General features: G+C 47.5%; 2 protein-coding genes across 2 annotated transcripts; one reads left to right on the forward strand and one right to left on the reverse strand.

Annotated features, from left to right (window-relative positions):
- Positions 1 to 1,289: 1,289 nt before the first annotated feature.
- On the reverse strand, positions 1,290 to 15,441 carry nsun4 (NOP2/Sun RNA methyltransferase 4; the record flags this gene model as incomplete). Its single annotated transcript, XM_079243046.1, has 8 exons — positions 1,290 to 1,555; positions 2,237 to 2,369; positions 6,670 to 6,794; positions 7,719 to 7,879; positions 7,966 to 8,120; positions 8,197 to 8,350; positions 8,434 to 8,641; positions 15,349 to 15,441. 8 exons carry the CDS (start codon positions 15,439 to 15,441, stop codon positions 1,412 to 1,414), a joined length of 1,173 nt encoding a protein of 390 aa, XP_079099172.1. The 3' UTR covers positions 1,290 to 1,411.
- A 190-nt stretch (positions 15,442 to 15,631) lies between these two features.
- LOC306758014 (cytochrome b-c1 complex subunit 6, mitochondrial-like) lies at positions 15,632 to 16,946 on the forward strand. Its single transcript, XM_079243224.1, has 4 exons — positions 15,632 to 15,775; positions 16,136 to 16,198; positions 16,505 to 16,666; positions 16,749 to 16,946. The coding sequence occupies exons 1-4, from the start codon at positions 15,728 to 15,730 to the stop codon at positions 16,779 to 16,781; spliced, it is 306 nt and encodes a 101-aa protein (XP_079099350.1). The 5' UTR covers positions 15,632 to 15,727; the 3' UTR covers positions 16,782 to 16,946.
- The last annotated feature ends 2,057 nt before the right edge of the window (positions 16,947 to 19,003 follow it).

Raw genomic sequence — 19,003 nt, forward strand, 5'->3', positions numbered from 1 at the left:
AGGAGGACACACGGTCCAGGAGGACGCACGGTCCAGGAGGACGCATGCTGCAGGAGGACGCACGCTGCAGGAGGACGCGCGCTGCAGGAGGACACACGGTCCAGGAGGACGCACGGTCCAGGAGGACGCACGGTCCAGGAGGACGCATGCTGCAGGAGGACGCACGCTGCAGGAGGACGCACGGTCCAGGAGGACGCACGGTCCAGGAGGACGCACGGTCCAGGAGGACGCATGCTGCAGGAGGACGCACGCTGCAGGAGGACGCACGCTGCAGGAGGACGCACGCTGCAGGAGGACACGCGCTGCAGGAGGACACGCGCTGCAGGAGGACACGCGCTGCAGCAGGACGCGCGCTGCAGGAGGACGCACGATCCAGGAGGACGCACGATCCAGGAGGACGCGCGCTGCAGGAGGACGCGCGCTCCAGGAGGACACACGGTCCAGGAGGACGCACGGTCCAGGAGGACGCACGCTGCAGGAGGACGCACGCTGCAGGAGGACGCACGATCCAGGAGGACACACGGTCCAGGAGGACGCACGGTCCAGGAGGACGCACGCTGCAGGAGGACGCGCGCTCCAGGAGGACGCGCGCTCCAGGAGGACACACGGTCCAGGAGGACACACGGTCCAGGAGGACACGTGCTGCAGGAGGACGAACATGCAGCGCTCCTGCAACCTTCATACATGTCTGCTTAGTGACCTCTAGTGGCCACAGATCATACAGAGCTCAGTTTCTCAGCTGCTTGGACACCTGCAGGACAAAGAACCCCGTCCAGGTACGGTGAAGACGTCCAGGTCAAAGTGCACGTTTACAACGATACAGTTGGATGACTGGAGGTCAGGTCCGGTTGGATGACTGGAGGTCAGGTCCGGTTGGATGACTGGAGGTCAGGTCCGGTTGGATGACTGGAGGTCAGGTCCGGTTGGATGACTGGAGATCAGGTCCGGTTGGATGACTGGAGGTCAGGTCCGGTTGGATGACTGGAGGTCAGGTCCGGTTGGATGACTGGAGATCAGGTCCGGTTGGATGACTGGAGATCAGGTCCGGTTGGATGACTGGAGGTCAGGTCCGGTTGGATGACTGGAGGTCAGGTCCGGTTGGATGACTGGAGGTCAGGTCCGGTTGGATGACTGGAGATCAGGTCCGGTTGGATGACTGGAGATCAGGTCCGGTTGGATGACTGGAGGTCAGGTCCGGTTGGATGACTGGAGGTCAGGTCCGGTTGGATGACTGGAGGTCAGGTCCGGTTGGATGACTGGAGATCAGGTCCGGTTGGATGACTGGAGATCAGGTCCGGTTGGATGACTGGAGGTCAGGTCCGGTTGGATGACTGGAGGTCAGGTCCGGTTGGATGACTGGAGGTCAGGTCCGGTTGGATGACTGGAGGTCAGGTCCGGTTGGATGACTGATTTACAGCAGCCGCCTCAGCTTGCACAGGTAGATGGGCCCAAAGTTAGCAGCAAGATGCGGGATGACCATCTCCCCCAGGGCGACGTCGGGAGCGAAGTGGAACGTCTTCTGGAACATCTGTGTGAGGCGTCGCAGACTGACCACCTGCATGGCGACACGATCAGGGAGGGAAGGAAAAATGACCACTTTTACACCTGAATGTCTTCGGCTACATCAGGTCCTCCAGGGCCACAATCCTGCTGCTTTTCCATGTGTCCCTACTCCAACACATCTGACTCACATTAATGAGACACAGAGAACAACATAGGCTGTTGGATCTGTTTAATGTGAGCCAGGTGTGTTGGAGCAGGGACACATGGAAAACCTGTAGGACAGCGACTTTAAACAGTAAACATCCTGTTCTATATCTATATCTTCTACACACACACACTTACATTATATTAAACCATTCTATCCATACACACACACACACACACACACACACACACACACACCTTACATTATATTAAACCATTCTATCCATACACACACACACACACACACACACACACACACACACACACACACACACACACACTTACATTATATTAAACCATTCTATCCATTCACACACACACACACACACACACACACACACCTTACATTATATTAAACCATTCTATCCATACACACACACACACACACACACACCTTACATTATATTAAACCATTCTATCCACACACACACACACCTTACATATATATATTAATATGAAACCTGAGCTGACTTGGTTGCATTACTTCCTGCTCTTCAACTCGGACATGAGAAATAAAATCTCCCCTGACCTGCAGACGGATGCCGTAGTTCTCTTGAGCCAGGGCGATGGCTTGTTGGACCACAGCGGCGTTCTGGTTTGGAGCCAGGCTGCAGGTGGAGTAAAGGATCTCTCCACCTGGACAGGCTGCTTGGATCCCTGCTCTAACGGAGACGGATACACACATTTACTTCAGCAGAAACTTATTCAGACATTTTCTGCAAACAGAAGCAGATCAGTAAAATCAGCTTTTCCTCGTCTAACAGAGTTAACACACGCTGGACACCCGCGGCGGTCTTCTACGCTCCTGTCCTCCAGGTGGACGATGGCGTCGGACAAAAACATACAAACCGAAATTACAGAAACTTAGAATCAATATTCATACGAGTTTACAGCAGCGATCGTTCCCAGTTCAACTCTCTGTAAACCAGTTTGACCAACGTATTATTGTCCACATGGTCTGCTGATTGGTCAGGAGGCGGAGCCGCTCCACCCGCCTGAAGGTCGGCGGTTCGAGCCCGGGGTTGTCAGGTAGGTCATCCGGCTTAAAACACACGGAAACATGCAGGTAACCACACCGCATCGGTAGAGAGGAGGAGCAGGAGGACGAAGAGGAGGAGGAGGTAGAGGAAGAGAAGGAGGAGGAGGGGGGGAGGAGGAAGATGAGTAGGAGGTAGAGGAAGAGAAGGAGGAGGAGGGGGGAGGAGGAAGATAAGTAGGAGGTAGAGGAAGAGAAGGAGGAGGAGGGGGGGAGGAGGAAGATGAGTAGGAGGTAGAGGAAGAGAAGGAGGAGGAGGGGGGAGGAGGAAGATGAGTAGGAGGTAGAGGAAGAGAAGGAGGAGGAGGGGGGAGGAGGAAGACGAGTAGGAGGTAGAGGAAGAGAAGGAGGAGGGGGGGGGAGGAGGAAGATGAGTAGGAGGTAGAGGAAGAGAAGGAGGAGGAGGTGGGAGGAGGAAGATAAGTAGGAGGAAGAGGAGGAGGAGCAGGAGGAGGAAGTGAAGGACAAAGAGGAGGAGGAAAAAAAGGGAGAAGAAGAGAAGGAAGGAGGAGTGTGATAGACTTCAGTTCGTTCATGTAAATGACAAGTCCTCCTCCCAAACTACAGTAAGTCATGGAGTTCCTCAAGGTTCTGTACTTGGACCAATACTCTTCACGCTATATATGCTCCCTTTAGGCAAAATTATTAGACAGCATGGAATAAACTTTCATTGTTATGCAGATGATACTCAACTATACTTATCCTTTAAACCAGATGAAACAAATCAGCCCAATAGGCTACAAAATTGTCTCATAGACATAAAGACTTGGATGTCTAGAAATTTTCTCCTCTTAAACTCAGATAAGATTGAAGTAATTCTCGTTGGATCTGAAAAACTCAGAGCTAAATTTTCCGGTTTTGTAATGAACCTGGATGGCATTACTTTAGCTTCCAGTGCTACAGTGAGAAACCTTGGAGTAATATTTGACCCTGACCTGTCCTTTGGTCCACATATTAAGCAGGTTACTAAAACAGCCTTCTTTCATTTACGTAATATAGCCAAAATTAGGGACATTCTGTCTCAGAGTGATGCAGAAAAACTGGTTCACGCTTTTGTTACTTCGAGACTAGATTACTGTAACTCTCTATTACTGGGCTGTCCTAAATATGCCCTGAAAAGCCTTCAGCTGATCCAGAATTCTGCAGCCAGAGTCCTGACCAGAACCAGCATGAGAGATCATATTTCTCCAGTTTTAGCCTCTCTTCACTGGCTGCCTGTTGAATCTAGAATAGAATTTAAAATCCTTCTCCTTACATATAAAGCCCTCCACAACCAGGCACCACTATATATCAAAGACCTCATTGTTCCTTATATACCAAGCAGAGTACTTTGTTCGCAGACTGCAGGCTTACTTGTGGTTCCTAGAGTCTCAAAGAGCCGAGCAGGAGGCAGAGCCTTTGGTTATCAGGCCCCTCTCTTATGGAATAAGCTCCCAGTTAGTGTTGGGGAAGCAGACACCCTCCCCACCTTTAAGACTAGGCTGAAGACTTATCTTTTTGATAAGTCCTATAGCTAGGGATGGTTAGCATCCCTTAGTTATGCTGCTATAGGTTTAGACTGCTGAGGGACATTTCCTGATACACTGAGCTTCTTTCTTTTTCTCTTTATCTCTTTCTTTTACCCCCCCCCCCCCCCCCCCCCCCCCCCCCCCATAACAGTGTTGCATCATTAACATGTATGTCTCCTGTCTCAGCAGGTCTCCCTGGCCGGGAGTAGCAGTTCCTGTTGTCTGTTGTCTTTCTGTCCTCTTCCCCCCACACAGCAGAGGCAGATGGCTGCCTGTCCTGAGCCGGGTTCTGCCGGAGGTTTCCTTCCTGTTAAAAGGGAGTTTTTTCCTTCCCACTGTTGCCAGTGTGCTTGCTCAGGATGGGAGATTGAGTTGGACTCAACTCAATCTGTTGGTTTCCTTATATAGGCTGTTATGAATTGGCCTTCATTATGTTTTCCCCTCTGTCTGTAAAGCATCTTGAGATGGCATTGCCGTGATTTGACGCTATATAAATAAAGTTGAATTGAATTGAATTGAGCAGGAAGAGAAAGAGGAGGAGGACATGGAGGAATAGGTGGTGGTGGTGGTGGTGGTGGAGGAGGAAGAGAAGGATGAGGAAGAGGAGAAGAGAAGAAGGAGAAGGAGGGAGGAGGAAGAGGAGTAGAAAGTGGTGGAGGAGAAGAAAGAGGGAGAAGGGGGGGGGGAGATGAGTAGTAGAAGGGGGGGGGCAGCGTGGGGGAGGAGGCCAGCAGACTAACTGTGTAAATCTGAAGTTAGTAAATTATTAGTTGTCTGAGAAACAGAGAGATTTCATCATCATCATCGTCATCATCATCGTCGTCCATCCTGAGCTGTCCAGTTGGCTCAAGTTGGTTCCAGTTGGTACCAGTTGGTTCCAGCTGGTTCCAGTTGGTACCAGTTGGTTCCAGCTGGTTCCATCTGGTTCCATCTGGTTCCAGTTGGTACCAGTTGGTACCAGTTGGTTCCAGTTGGTTCCAGCTGGTACCAGTTGGTTCCAGCTGGTTCCAGCTGGTTCCAGCTGGTTCCAGTTGGTACCAGTTGGTTCCAGCTGGTTCCATCTGGTTCCATCTGGTTCCAGTTGGTACCAGTTGGTACCAGTTGGTTCCAGTTGGTTCCAGCTGGTACCAGTTGGTTCCAGCTGGTTCCATCTGGTTCCATCTGGTTCCAGTTGGTACCAGTTGGTTCCAGCTACGCAACCAGCCGTTTTTCAGTGAATATTTTTCCTTCCCATCAGATCCAGCTTGTCTTGCTGCTGAATGGTTCCAGGCAGGTGTGTTTTCCATCTCGTTTCACGCTGACTCAGCAACAAGCTGCAGCTCCTCTCTTGCAGGTCCAAACCCAGTGGAGGCGGCTCTGGTTTCACCCTCAGCATCACTCTGCTTCGGTTCAGATAAGATCCAGTCCCTCGGTTCCGTAACACGTTGTCTCAGTCTGAAGCAGCTGTTTGTTTTGCCATTAAAATATTCTGTTATTGTTGGTTAGGGTAGATTTCCATGTAGATTTTTTATTTCGGCATCACAGACTTTCATTTCTAAATCTATTTCACTTTCTTTTTGATTCTTTAAATAATAATAATAACTTTTTTCTCCCATTAAGATGAGAAAAAAGCCATTAAAACACAGGTGTTCATGGTTTCCAGCTGCCCTGGAAAGCAACAGAAAGAGCCAAAAAAGTCATGTTTTACACCCTGTGATTCAGCCATGTTAGCGTATCTCCTGTTGTCAAAGAAAACTCACCAATAACCTCTTCACAGGGACTAAATCTTTCTCAACACAACAGACACGTCTAGTGTCCAATCACGTGTGGAATTATCATGACGACACTCAGGAAACCATTACGTTCTGGTTAAATAACCTAATTCCAGTTTAACCATCAGAGGAAAGTGTATCTGCATAGAAAGGCACCATTTAAGGTAAAGAATTACTGAACATTATTTAGTGTTGACCAACTTTCATTTTGGTAAACCTCAGATGTCCAAGTGTCAGTAAACGCAGCACGTAACGCATCTCTACATGCTGTCAATACGGGAAAATAACACGGGCTGTTTTTTGTCTTTACTGTTTACATCAGATGACTACTTTGGTGTATAAATGAGCAAATTATTTCCAAAAACCAGGAAAATTATTGGAAAAAACAGAAGAAAGGTATTTTCAGTGGGTGGTCCTGACTGCCCCCCCCCATCCGGCTCCTAGTGGGAAAAGTAGTTTTCCAAAAATAAATCTTTAAACAGTAAAATGTTCACTTCAACGATGTCTTTACATGAATAATTTACTGTAATTTAAGATAAACGTTAAATGTTTGGCTTTTTTCTCTGTTTTCCAACGAAACTGTAAAAAACTTGCTTACATTCTGTTGTTTTCTGCATTTTCTGCAAAAGCCAAAATGAAGACAAACAGCATCCGTCTCCAAACTTACAACAGCAGCTCCAGCTGCAGCTGCGGCAGCCGTCGCCTCTCTCCGAGCCGGTTCTTACTGAACACGTTGTTATCGTCCTCCATCAGGGAGTGTCTGTCTGTGGTGCAGGGGACGTCCACGAGCACCTGTAGGCAGAGACAAAAGCAGGAGATGGACGAGGACCGCCGTTCCAGTTTATTATGCAAACTGGATTTAAGAGTCACGAAGGTTTTATCAGTTAAACTCGTGGATGGTGACGTTTCTCTGGGCGCTTTGACCTGAAATCTGTCTCAGACACCTGCAATGATTGGTCCAGATTCCCCCACCTTTCATTTGACAACTGGATCCTATCACCCATCACCCAGGCGCTCTCTTCCACCGACACGTTGAGCTGTGAACAGAAACAGCGTCCGCCATCGTCGTCCTCCTCAACAGACTTCCTGCTCGCCTCCTCCTCACCCAGACCTGTTCCCCAGACCTACCTATGTCCTCCAAAACCTCCACTGGCTCCCCATCCCATCCCGCATCAAATTCAAGTCCCCACAACCAGGCCGCCTACAGGTGCCCTCCGTTCCACAAATGCCTCCTCATCGTTTGCCGGGCCAAACATGAACGTTGGGGGGGGTCAGATCTGTTGCTGCCCCAACCCTCTGGAAGTCCCTCCCACAACACACCAGACCCTGCTGCCTGCAATCCAAACTGGAACCTCACTTGTTTCCTTCGGCCTCCAACACTTTACTTTATACCAAGAAATTCAAGCAGAAACTCCAAAGTTTGTCTGCAAGAAGACGCCGTTGTCAGACAACGCTCCGACGTTACAATGTTCCGATGTTTCTGACTGGAATAGATCTGGATTTTAATAGATATGACCTCCTAATTCTGATTCTTTTCAGTTCTCACAGACTACAAAATGTCTTTTGTGCATTTTAAGTCTGACATCTAAACGACACGCTGACGTCTGACTGTCTTTTGCACCAACAGGAAATCAGAGAAAACTGTTTGCAGAATAATTTGGAACAGGGAGTCGTTACATGCTGACTCAGCTGCTGCCACCCTGAAGGACGACTTACTCTGTCAAACGTGTCCCTTTCCATGTCTCCCCACATTGTGCCGTCAAACGAAGTGATGCGCAGCTTCTCATCGGTCAATAAATGTTTAGGAACGTAGCTGTGGAGGACCTTTCTGAGTCGCAACGTTCGAGACACGGAGGAGTCGTTCACGCACAGAAACCCTGAAAGAGACGTGGAGACGGAAGATGAAGAGCTGAGCAGCAGAGGAAGGACCACGGAGCAAACCCAGTCACATCCGTCCACTCACTGATCATCTGAGTCTGGAACAAAGCCAAGGTCTTCCCACCCGGCGCAGCGCAGAGGTCAAGCACGACGTGACCCTCGCGGACATCCAGAGCGAGACACGGCAGCAGAGACGCCGCGTCCATCAGATAGTAACCCAGCAGGCCGGACTTGTCTGGCCTGAGAAGGAGCAGAGAGAGGGGAGCGTCAGCCAGGAAGCAACGTCATCGGGGGTTTTTGTTCGACTTTTATTCACTTCGCAGGCTTGAATCGAGTGATGTCCCCTCGTGGAAACACCAAACACTTGACATTGGGGCTGAGCGGTGTGGGAGACAGCTGATGTCCATCAGACTTTTCCTCACAAACGTCGCCTCGTTCCTCTTCAACGCCTCGTTCTGAGGACGACTGAGCTGCAGAGACGACGGAAAATGTGAAATATGTTTTAAAATAAGCTGAAAGGAAACAACGGACGCGAAGGCACACGTACTCTCACCATCGCTGACGAAGTCTCTGCATCCCTGGGCTTGCAGAGCTGCCAGAGCGTCATCGTGGGAGAAGTTATTCAGCAGGGCTCCGTATTTCCTCTCCGACAGCAGGGCGACTCGGACGGACGGCCACAGCTGTCCCAGCTGGGCAGGGTAGGTGGCGTCAAAGTGCTGCAGAGCCAGACTGGTGGGGGGGTGCTTGGTCCGTGTAGCAGCCTGTTTGACATGAAGGAAGATTAAATATTCAGTCATTTTTCTTCATGTTTCATTTAACTGGGAGAGTTTTCCTTTGCAATACAAGCGTCCCATGTTTATTACACACTCACTGTCAGCCTCACCGGCGCCACCTGCTGTTAACACACATGTCTCATCAACCAATCACATGCCAGCAGCTCAGCACATTCATGATGACAACGACTCGCCGAAGTTCAACCTGAGCATCAGGATGAAGAAGAAAGGAGATGAATGGGACTTTGAACATGGAAGGATTGTTTGTCTCAAGCGTCTCTGAACCCTCCCGTTAAATGAGGGAAAAACACAGCAGCTGCTGAAATGAGCTTTTATATTCTAATCTATTCTACAGTCATTTAGCAACACTTTTATCCAAAGCGACTTACATATGAGTGAGAACAACACAAGCAGGAAATCAAACAGTGGAGGACATGGTAGGAAGGTGCTGGTGGACTGTCCAGTTGGACGCAGGTCCTTACATGAAGTGATTTTTTTTTTTTTTTTGTGGTTTACTCCCTTTCCACCCCATAATACCACCTATGTTATAATACAAAGAATTAATATCATAAATTTTGTTGCAAAGAACTGGGCTAAGTTCTCCAACTTTCCCGACAAATACAACTATACTAAGTGTTGAAGTTCTCCTTGAAGAGCTGAGTCTTCAGCTGGGTCTTAAAAGTAGACGGGGACTCTGCAGAGCGGACAGAGTTTGGGAGATCATTCCACCATCGTGGAACAACAGAGGAAAAGAGTCTGGCTGGTGATTTAGCCCCACGTTGTGGTGGTAACACGAGGCGTCTTTCTCTGGTGGAACGTAGCTGTGGAGAGGGAGTGTAGGTCTGGATGAGGGAAGGTAGACGGGAGCCGTTTGAGTTATTGTTTTGTAAACCAGAAGCAAAGATTTAAATGTGATGTGTGCTGCAACTGGAAGCCAGTGAAGAGCGATTAGCAGCGAAGTGACATGAGCTCGTTTGGGTTGGTTGGAAACCAGACGCACTGCGGCGTTCTGGATCATCTGCAGAGGTTTAACAGAGCATGCAGGCAGACCTGCCAGTAGGGAACTGCAGTAATCGATGCGCGAGATGACCAGAGCCTGAACCAGAAGCTGAGTCGTGTATTCGGTCAGGTACGTCTGATTCTCTTGATGTTGTAGAGAGCATATCGGCAGGTACGGGCAACCGAGGCAACATGGACCTAAAAGGTCAACTGGTCATCCATCATGACCCCAAGATTCCGGACAGCCAACATAGGAACAAGTGTGGCAGAGTCAAGCTTCACACTTGCGGATGTAAGGAAGGATTGGCTGGATAGACAATGAGCTCTGTCTTGGACAGATTGAGCCTAAGGTGGCGAGTCTTCATCCATGCAGAGATATCATCAAGGCAAGCTGATATTCTCCTGAGACGTTTGTGTCAAATAAAGAAATAAATAATAAAAATGTGAGTGAATTCTTGGCATTGCTTTTTCCTTATGGTTGAACAGAAATATAAAAAAAATCACGATGGGACCAGAGAACTAACATACTGATACACAATCCTTCAGTCGGTGTTTTCTGCACCTGTCTGCAGGTTTTCTGCTCATCAGCAAAGTGCTACTGACTGTCTGGGACAATTTTATTTTTTATTATTATTTTTTCAACAAAAATAATGACTACTTTTTTCAGTTTCCAGTTATTTGAGTGACTATTGTGAATATAGGCTTTTCTTTAATGGGAGGCTGCCAGTATACTTCGAGCACACTGCTGATCTACTGGGATTTTCACACACAAACATCTCCAGTGTTTCCAGAGAAGGTCTGAAGAAGAGAAAATATCCAGCGAGCAGCGGTTGTCTGAACCAGAACGTCTGGTTGGTGTCAGAGGAGACTGGACAGACTGGTTGAGATGATGGAAAGACAACAGGAAGTCCAGTAAGCACTGGTTCCAACCATGATCTGCAGAACATCATCTCTGAACACACAACACGTCCAGCCTACGGTTTGTTTTTCTGGTTGTCGCTGGTTTCTTATCGTTGTCATTGAGAATCTGTTCTCAGTTGACTTATCTGGTTAAACAAAGGTTATAAGCTGGAAGCAGATGTTCTCCAGCAGCAGAAGACCACAGCGGGTTCCCTCCTGTCAGTAAGAACAGGAAACTGAGGCTACAATTCACACATGGAAAATGCAAAAATACTGCCTGGTCTGATGAGTGTCAGCTCCTTATTTAGATGGTTCAATTTGGTGAAAGATCCATCCTGGCATGAATCAACAGGTCCCTTTGGTTGGTGATGTAATGGTGTGTGTGTGTGTGTGTGTGTGTGTGCAGGGGGGTATTTTCTTGGAAGGCTGTGGTTAACCATCACAGCCTACCTGAGTATTGCTGCTGACCATGACCCTTTCTGAGCACAGTGTAGCATCTTCTGATGGAAACTTCCAGCAGGATGATGCACCATGTCACAAAGCTCACATTATGATGTAATCTGGTGATCAGTCACCAGATCTATATCCAACAGAGCAGCTTTGGGAGATTCTCATCATGATGAGGTGGAACGGGAGATTCTCACGGTGATGAGGTGGAACGGGAGATTCTCACGGTGATGAGGTGGAACGGGAGATTCTCACGGTGATGAGGTGGAACGGGAGATTCTCATCATGATGAGGTGGAACGGGAGATTCTCATGGTGATGAGGTGGAACGGGAGATTCTCATGGTGATGAGGTGGAACGGGAGATTCTCATCATGATGAGGTGGAACGGGAGATTCTCATCATGATGAGGTGGAACGGGAGATTCTCATCGTGATGAGGTGGAACCGGAGATTCTCATCGTGATGAGGTGGAACGGGAGATTCTCATGGTGATGAGGTGGAACGGGAGATTCTCATGGTGATGAGGTGGAACGGGAGATTCTCATGGTGATGAGGTGGAACGGGAGATTCTCATGGTGATGAGGTGGAACGGGAGATTCTCATGGTGATGAGGTGGAACGGGAGATTCTCATGGTGATGAGGTGGAACGGGAGATTCTCATGGTGATGAGGTGGAACGGGAGATTCTCATGGTGATGAGGTGGAACGGGAGATTCTCATGGTGATGAGGTGGAACGGGAGATTCTCATGGTGATGAGGTGGAACGGGAGATTCTCATCATGATGTGGTGGAACGGGAGATTCTCATGGTGATGAGGTGGAACGGGAGATTCTCATCGTGATGAGGTGGAACGGGAGATTCTCATCGTGATGTGGTGGAACGGGAGATTCTCATCGTGATGAGGTGGAACGGGAGATTCTCATCGTGATGAGGTGGAACGGGAGATTCTCATCGTGATGAGGTGGAACGGGAGATTCTCATGGTGATGAGGTGGAACGGGAGATTCTCATCGTGATGAGGTGGAACGGGAGATTCTCATGGTGATGAGGTGGAACGGGAGATTCTCATCATGATGAGGTGGAACGGGAGATTCTCATCATGATGAGGTGGAACGGGAGATTCTCATCATGATGTGGTGGAACGGGAGATTCTCATGGTGATGAGGTGGAACGGGAGATTCTCATGGTGATGAGGTGGAACGGGAGATTCTCATGGTGATGAGGTGGAACGGGAGATTCTCATCATGACGAGGTGGAACGGGAGATTCTCATCGTGATGAGGTGGAACGGGAGATTCTCATCGTGATGAGGTGGAACGGGAGATTCTCATCGTGATGAGGTGGAACGGGAGATTCTCATCATGATGTGGTGGAACGGGAGATTCTCATGGTGATGTGGTGGAACGGGAGATTCTCATGGTGATGAGGTGGAACGGGAGATTCTCATGGTGATGAGGTGGAACGGGAGATTCTCATGGTGATGAGGTGGAATGGGAGATTCTCATCGTGATGAGGTGGAACGGGAGATTCTCATCATGATGTGGTGGAACAGGAGATTCTCATGGTGATGAGGTGGAACGGGAGATTCTCATGGTGATGAGGTGGAACGGGAGATTCTCATCATGAAGAGGTGGAACGGGAGATTCTCATCGTGAAGAGGTGGAACGGGAGATTCTCATCGTGATGAGGTGGAACGGGAGATTCTCATCGTGATGAGGTGGAACGGGAGATTCTCATCATGATGTGGTGGAACGGGAGATTCTCATGGTGATGTGGTGGAACGGGAGATTCTCATGGTGATGTGGTGGAACGGGAGATTCTCATGGTGATGAGGTGGAACGGGAGATTCTCATGGTGATGAGGTGGAACGGGAGATTCTCATGGTGATGAGGTGGAACGGGAGATTCTCATCGTGATGAGGTGGAACGGGAGATTCTCATCATGATGAGGTGGAACGGGAGATTCTCATCATGATGAGGTGGAACGGGAGATTCTCATCATGATGTGGTGGAACGGGAGATTCTCATGGTGATGAGGTGGAACGGGAGATTCTCATGGTGATGAGGTGGAACGGGAGATTCTCATCATGACGAGGTGGAACGGGAGATTCTCATCGTGATGAGGTGGAACGGGAGATTCTCATCGTGATGAGGTGGAACGGGAGATTCTCATCGTGATGAGGTGGAACGGGAGATTCTCATCGTGATGAGGTGGAACGGGAGATTCTCATCATGATGAGGTGGAACGGGAGATTCTCATCGTGATGTGGTGGAACGGGAGATTCTCATCGTGATGTGGTGGAACGGGAGATTCTCATCGTGATGTGGTGGAACGGGAGATTCTCATGGTGATGAGGTGGAACGGGAGATTCTCATCATGATGTGGTGGAACGGGAGATTCTCATCGTGATGTGGTGGAACGGGAGATTCTCATCATGATGAAGGTGGAACGGGAGATTCTCATCATGACGAGGTGGAACGGGAGATTCTCATCGTGATGTGGTGGAACGGGAGATTCTCATGGTGATGAGGTGGAATGGGAGATTCTCATGGTGATGAGGTGGAATGGGAGATTCTCATGGTGATGAGGTGGAACTGGAGATTCTCATCATGATGAGGTGGAACGGGAGATTCTCATCATGATGTGGTGGAACGGGAGATTCTCATCATGATGAGGTGGAACGGGAGATTCTCATCATGATGAGGTGGAACGGGAGATTCTCATCGTGATGAGGTGGAACGGGAGATTCTCATCATGATGTGATGAGGTGGAACGGGAGATTCTCATCATGATGTGATGAGGTGGAACGGGAGATTCTCATCGTGATGAGGTGGAACGGGAGATTCTCATCATGATGAGGTGGAACGGGAGATTCTCATCGTGATGAGGTGGAACGGGAGATTCTCATCGTGATGAGGTGGAACGGGAGATTCTCATCATGATGTGATGAGGTGGAACGGGAGATTCTCATCATGATGTGGTGGAACGGGAGATTCTCATCGTGATGTGGTGGAACGGGAGATTCTCATCGTGATGTGGTGGAACGGGAGATTCTCATGGTGATGAGGTGGAACGGGAGATTCTCATGGTGATGAGGTGGAACGGGAGATTCTCATCATGATGAAGGTGGAACGGGAGATTCTCATCATGACGAGGTGGAACGGGAGATTCTCATGGTGATGAGGTGGAATGGGAGATTCTCATGGTGATGAGGTGGAATGGGAGATTCTCATGGTGATGAGGTGGAACTGGAGATTCTCATCATGATGTGGTGGAACGGGAGATTCTCATCATGATGAGGTGGAACGGGAGATTCTCATCATGATGTGGTGGAACGGGAGATTCTCATCATGATGAGGTGGAACGGGAGATTCTCATCATGATGAGGTGGAACGGGAGATTCTCATCGTGATGAGGTGGAACGGGAGATTCTCATCGTGATGAGGTGGAACGGGAGATTCTCATCATGATGTGATGAGGTGGAACGGGAGATTCTCATCGTGATGAGGTGGAACGGGAGATTCTCATCATGATGAGGTGGAACGGGAGATTCTCATCGTGATGAGGTGGAACGGGAGATTCTCATCGTGATGAGGTGGAACGGGAGATTCTCATCATGATGTGATGAGGTGGAACGGGAGATTCTCATCGTGATGAGGTGGAACGGGAGATTCTCATCGTGATGAGGTGGAACGGGAGATTCTCATCATGATGAGGTGGAACGGAAGATTCTCATCATGATGAGGTGGAACGGAAGATTCTCATCATGATGAGGTGGAACGGGAGATTCTCATCATGATGTGATGAGGTGGAACGGGAGATTCTCATCGTGATGAGGTGGAACGGGAGATTCTCATCGTGATGAGGTGGAACGGGAGATTCTCATCATGATGTGATGAGGTGGAACGAGAGATTCTCATCGTGATGAGGTGGAACGGGAGATTCTCATCATGATGAGGTGGAACGGAAGATTCTCATCATGATGAGGTGGAACGGGAGATTCTCATCATGATGAGGTGGAACGGGAGATTCTCATCATGATGAGGTGGAACGGGAGATTCTCATCATGATGAGGTGGAACGGGAGATTCTAATCGTGATGAACAGTAACTGTGATGCTTCATGTCAGCATGGAGCAAAATCTCTGTTTCCACCTTGGTGAATCTATGATACCAAGAATGAAGGCAGTTCTGGAGGAAAAGGTCCAAGCTGGTACTAGCGAGGTATACCCGATAAAGTATCCGGTGAGTACAGCATGTAAATATGAGATCACATGGGGGAATTATAATTTACACTAAAACTGTCTTTGCAAATAACAAACATCCTTTAAATAGTAGTTGATGAAGAACGTACCCATTTTTCTTTCACTCTGTTTCTTTTAGGCGTCAAACATCGTAAATCTTTAGCTTTTCTCACTAGAAGTCTGGTGTCCATGAAAAGTGCCATCACGCCGTACGGCAAGTTATCTGCTCCGACTTTTCTGTTACTCAAAACATTCGTTCCGTACTGTGAACTTTTAGATGGGCGGGACTTTTACCTAAACTCGCATTTGATTGTTGTTAATAGATGTCAATCACGTTGATCCGCCAATAGAAAACGTAATATGAGGTTTTTTTTTTATTCCGTTTCCGGCGTGTGACCGACCTCGCGTCCTCAAGCAGAGGCACTTGCTCGCTTCGGACCTTTTCCGCCTTCTTTTTTTTTTTTTTTGGCACATTTCAGAAACATAAACATGGGTTTTGAAAGAAAAATGCTCACATACGGGGAACCCGACGACGAGGTTGGCAAATTGTGCCATTAACTGTATATTTTAATGTGTGTTTGCTCGGTTGCGTAACCTTACCTTGCTGTGCTGCATAGCTGTGTGTCATAGAAGTTTATGATCTGACGTTTTACTCTTTGAAATACTGTACATATATATATATATATATATATATATATATATATATATATATATATACATACACATACATATATATATATATATATATATATGCTCGTTATGTTTAGGTTTGCTGTGAAATATCCCCTTTTTTCCCATTCATACTCAGACCTTTAGACAGGACCAAGTTAGTCTTGTTTTTAGAACATTATGGTGTTTATTGATCCAACATTAATGACTTTATATGAAACTGACTAGGAAGAAGATGCACCTGCAGAAGAGGAAGAGGAGGAGGAGGAGGAAGAAGAGGAAGAAATGGTGGTAAGTCACAAGAAACATGGAGGAATTGTTACTTAATGGCTGAATTTGGCCAGACATCTGACTGTATTTACATTTTATCTGAAGACTTTAGAGTCCTTTTTGTATGTTTACCTCATAGCTTTGTTGGGCAGCTGCATCATTAAAGTAAGATTGATTGTATCCTTTTTATTGTCATAGGTTTTAATAGTGAAATAATTCTGCTAAGAGAAATTTGTGACCCATGAATTTATTCCCAAAGTCTCTTTCATGAAGAGCTTTAATGACTCATTTTTTAGGTGCGTCACATTTCCATCTTGTGCCTTTCAGGACCCTCTGGAAACAATCCGAGCGAAGTGTGAGCAGACTGAGCACTGTGTGCACTACAAGGAGCGTCTGGAGATCTGCGAAGCCAGGGTCTCTTCCAGATCCAGCACCGAGGAGGAATGCACAGAAGAACTCTTCGACTTCCTGCACGCACGGGACCATTGTGTAAGTTTGTGTTGCACAAAGGGAAAACAAAGATGGATAACCTTCTTTTCTTACTCATGTTTGGTGTCTTTCCTCTTTACAGGTTGCACACAAGCTGTTCCATAATGTGAAATGACCTGCCTGTCCCAGATATAGAATATATTTAACACAGTAAAGTTATTAAATTGCAGTTGTGAAGTCTTTTCTCGGTTGTTTGGGACTAAATGCACGCCACCCTGCCTCTGTGAAGACATGCTGACAGTGTGAGAAGCATCAACATTAAAAATTGCTGCTACATTGAGGTAGTGCTGCACGTTATAAATGAATGCAATCAGGGTCCCAGAAAGTTCCTTATGTTGTCAGATCATATGCAAAAATACCCACGCTGCTCCACGAGTGGAGGGTTCACCTCAGGCTTGGTCATGGACAACAATGCTCCTTCTAGAAAATAAAATGTTCCTTTGGTTTACTCTTTGGTCTCTTTATTATCTATTTATTTATTTATTATTTTTTTATCTGAAAAGATTCATCTGTTTATGTTTTAATTAATTTCCATCAGAGGGACTTCATATGACCTGATTTCCACTTGAAGTGGATCTGACGACTTGCCACCTGTTTTAGAAAGAGAGCTACACCTTACTGATTCAGTTACCACGGCAACTGATTCCAGGAACATACTGGCAGGTTCACCGTGAAGAATCCCTGCGTCTCTACCTGCCTCCTCCCACCCGAAGCAGCTGTCAGACTCGGCTTGTTCGTACTGCAGCAGTTTAGAGGCTGAATCCATAGCTACAGATGTCAAACTCCAGTGCTCGAGGGAGACTTTTGTCTCCCTGCTCCAACACACCTGACAGAAATGAATAAACAGGTTGATGAGAAGCTGTTGGATCCATTTGATTTGAATCAGGTGTGTTGGAGCAGGGGAACAGTAAAAACCTGCCAGATACCGGCCTTCCAGGACTGGAGTTTGACACCCCTCGTTCACACTGTATGTTACTTTGAGAACTTGAACCTGAGCCATCATTTCCCTTATACATATATATATATATATATATATACATGTATACATATACACATATATATGTATATATAGCATGTGGCTGGTTTGCGTCAGGATCTGTCCTGAAACTGAATTCTTTTGAAGGAATCTACATGATTGTTCCTTAATTCTCTTAAGAAAGAGATTCTTAAAGCCTGCATCGATCTGACTCTCATCCAGACGATTCTCCAGAGGAAGTGGGCTTGGTGGCACACACCACTTCCGTCCCAGCGCTTTGTGTGTTTTGTGGAATGGATGAACCATTGCAGAAATGTTTTATCTGTCCTGTCCATCATCTGGACAGCAGCATCACGCTGCGTTGCGATGAACAAATTTACTCTGCCAGGAGGAGCCTTATGGATACGAGGCTCCCTTTTATTCTTTATTATTATATTATTTATATCATAGAGGTGCTTTTTCCATTTCTGCTCACACCTGCTGGACCCGACTGGAGGGAAACAGTGGAAAAAGAAGAAAAAAGGGAAAGTAAAACTAAGTAGAAAACAAGGCGCTGCAACAAATCCTCCACAGAAAAACTAAACACCTTCTGCGCTTGTAAAGAAACAGCAAGTTTCCCAGAACCTCTGAGGAAACACGTCGTCGGGAGCAGCCGGAGGAAAAACTGTAAAACATGAACACGGTCGCAACAGGGGCAGTGTACATGTGTGTGACTTTATGCAGGGGTGTGTGTGTGTGTGTGTACTAAACATTAGGGGGGAGATGTGTTGACTGATCATGCAAACGCAACCAGATCCTTTCTGAGGTTCAGGGCCGGATCAAGAGGCCCCCAAGTCCCAACGAGGCCACGAGATGTCCCCATCCGCCGCCTGTGGCAGGGCGTGCATGCACACCTCCCAACACGCTGCTGTGTGTGTGGCAGAGTGGCGGAGGACACGGGTTCAGATGTTTAATCCCAGAGGGCCCCCCCCCCCCCAGGGCTTTGTAAAGATGTTAGCATTGATGCTAAACATACAGATGTTCACTAAACCAGATTTAAGTTCTGGTCTTGTCACCAAACAGTTTTTTTGTGGGTTGTTTTTTTTATTTATTTTTTTTTATATTTTGACAAAAGACAAGGACAAAACAAACTAAATTAAATGGCACGGTGATCCAAGAATTAATGGAGAAGAAAGCAAAATGAATGATAAAATAAAATAAGGAAATAAATTGAGTGTGTGTGTGTGTGTGTGTGCATGTGTGTATTAAATGTATGCTAAAGCTCTGGGGACACTGTGGGTTGGGATTGTCAAGAGTTCAGCATAAATTTGCTTCTGAATGGGACCAAGTCTTCTAGAAACAAGGTGTGATTCATTAAGGCA

Source organism: Telmatherina bonti, assembly GCF_933228915.1.
Source record: "Telmatherina bonti genome assembly, chromosome: 7".
Lineage (NCBI taxonomy): Eukaryota > Metazoa > Chordata > Actinopteri > Atheriniformes > Telmatherinidae > Telmatherina > Telmatherina bonti.

Bases quoted from the DNA above. Each gene is read 5' to 3' on its own strand.
- LOC306758014 (XM_079243224.1), top strand. From the start codon at position 15,728: ATGGGTTTTGAAAGAAAAATGCTCACATACGGGGAACCCGACGACGAG. The intron at 16,199-16,504 runs GTAAGTCACAAG...TGTGCCTTTCAG, and splicing joins AAGAAGAGGAAGAAATGGTG to GACCCTCTGGAAACAATCCG. The intron at 16,667-16,748 runs GTAAGTTTGTGT...TCCTCTTTACAG, and splicing joins TGCACGCACGGGACCATTGT to GTTGCACACAAGCTGTTCCA.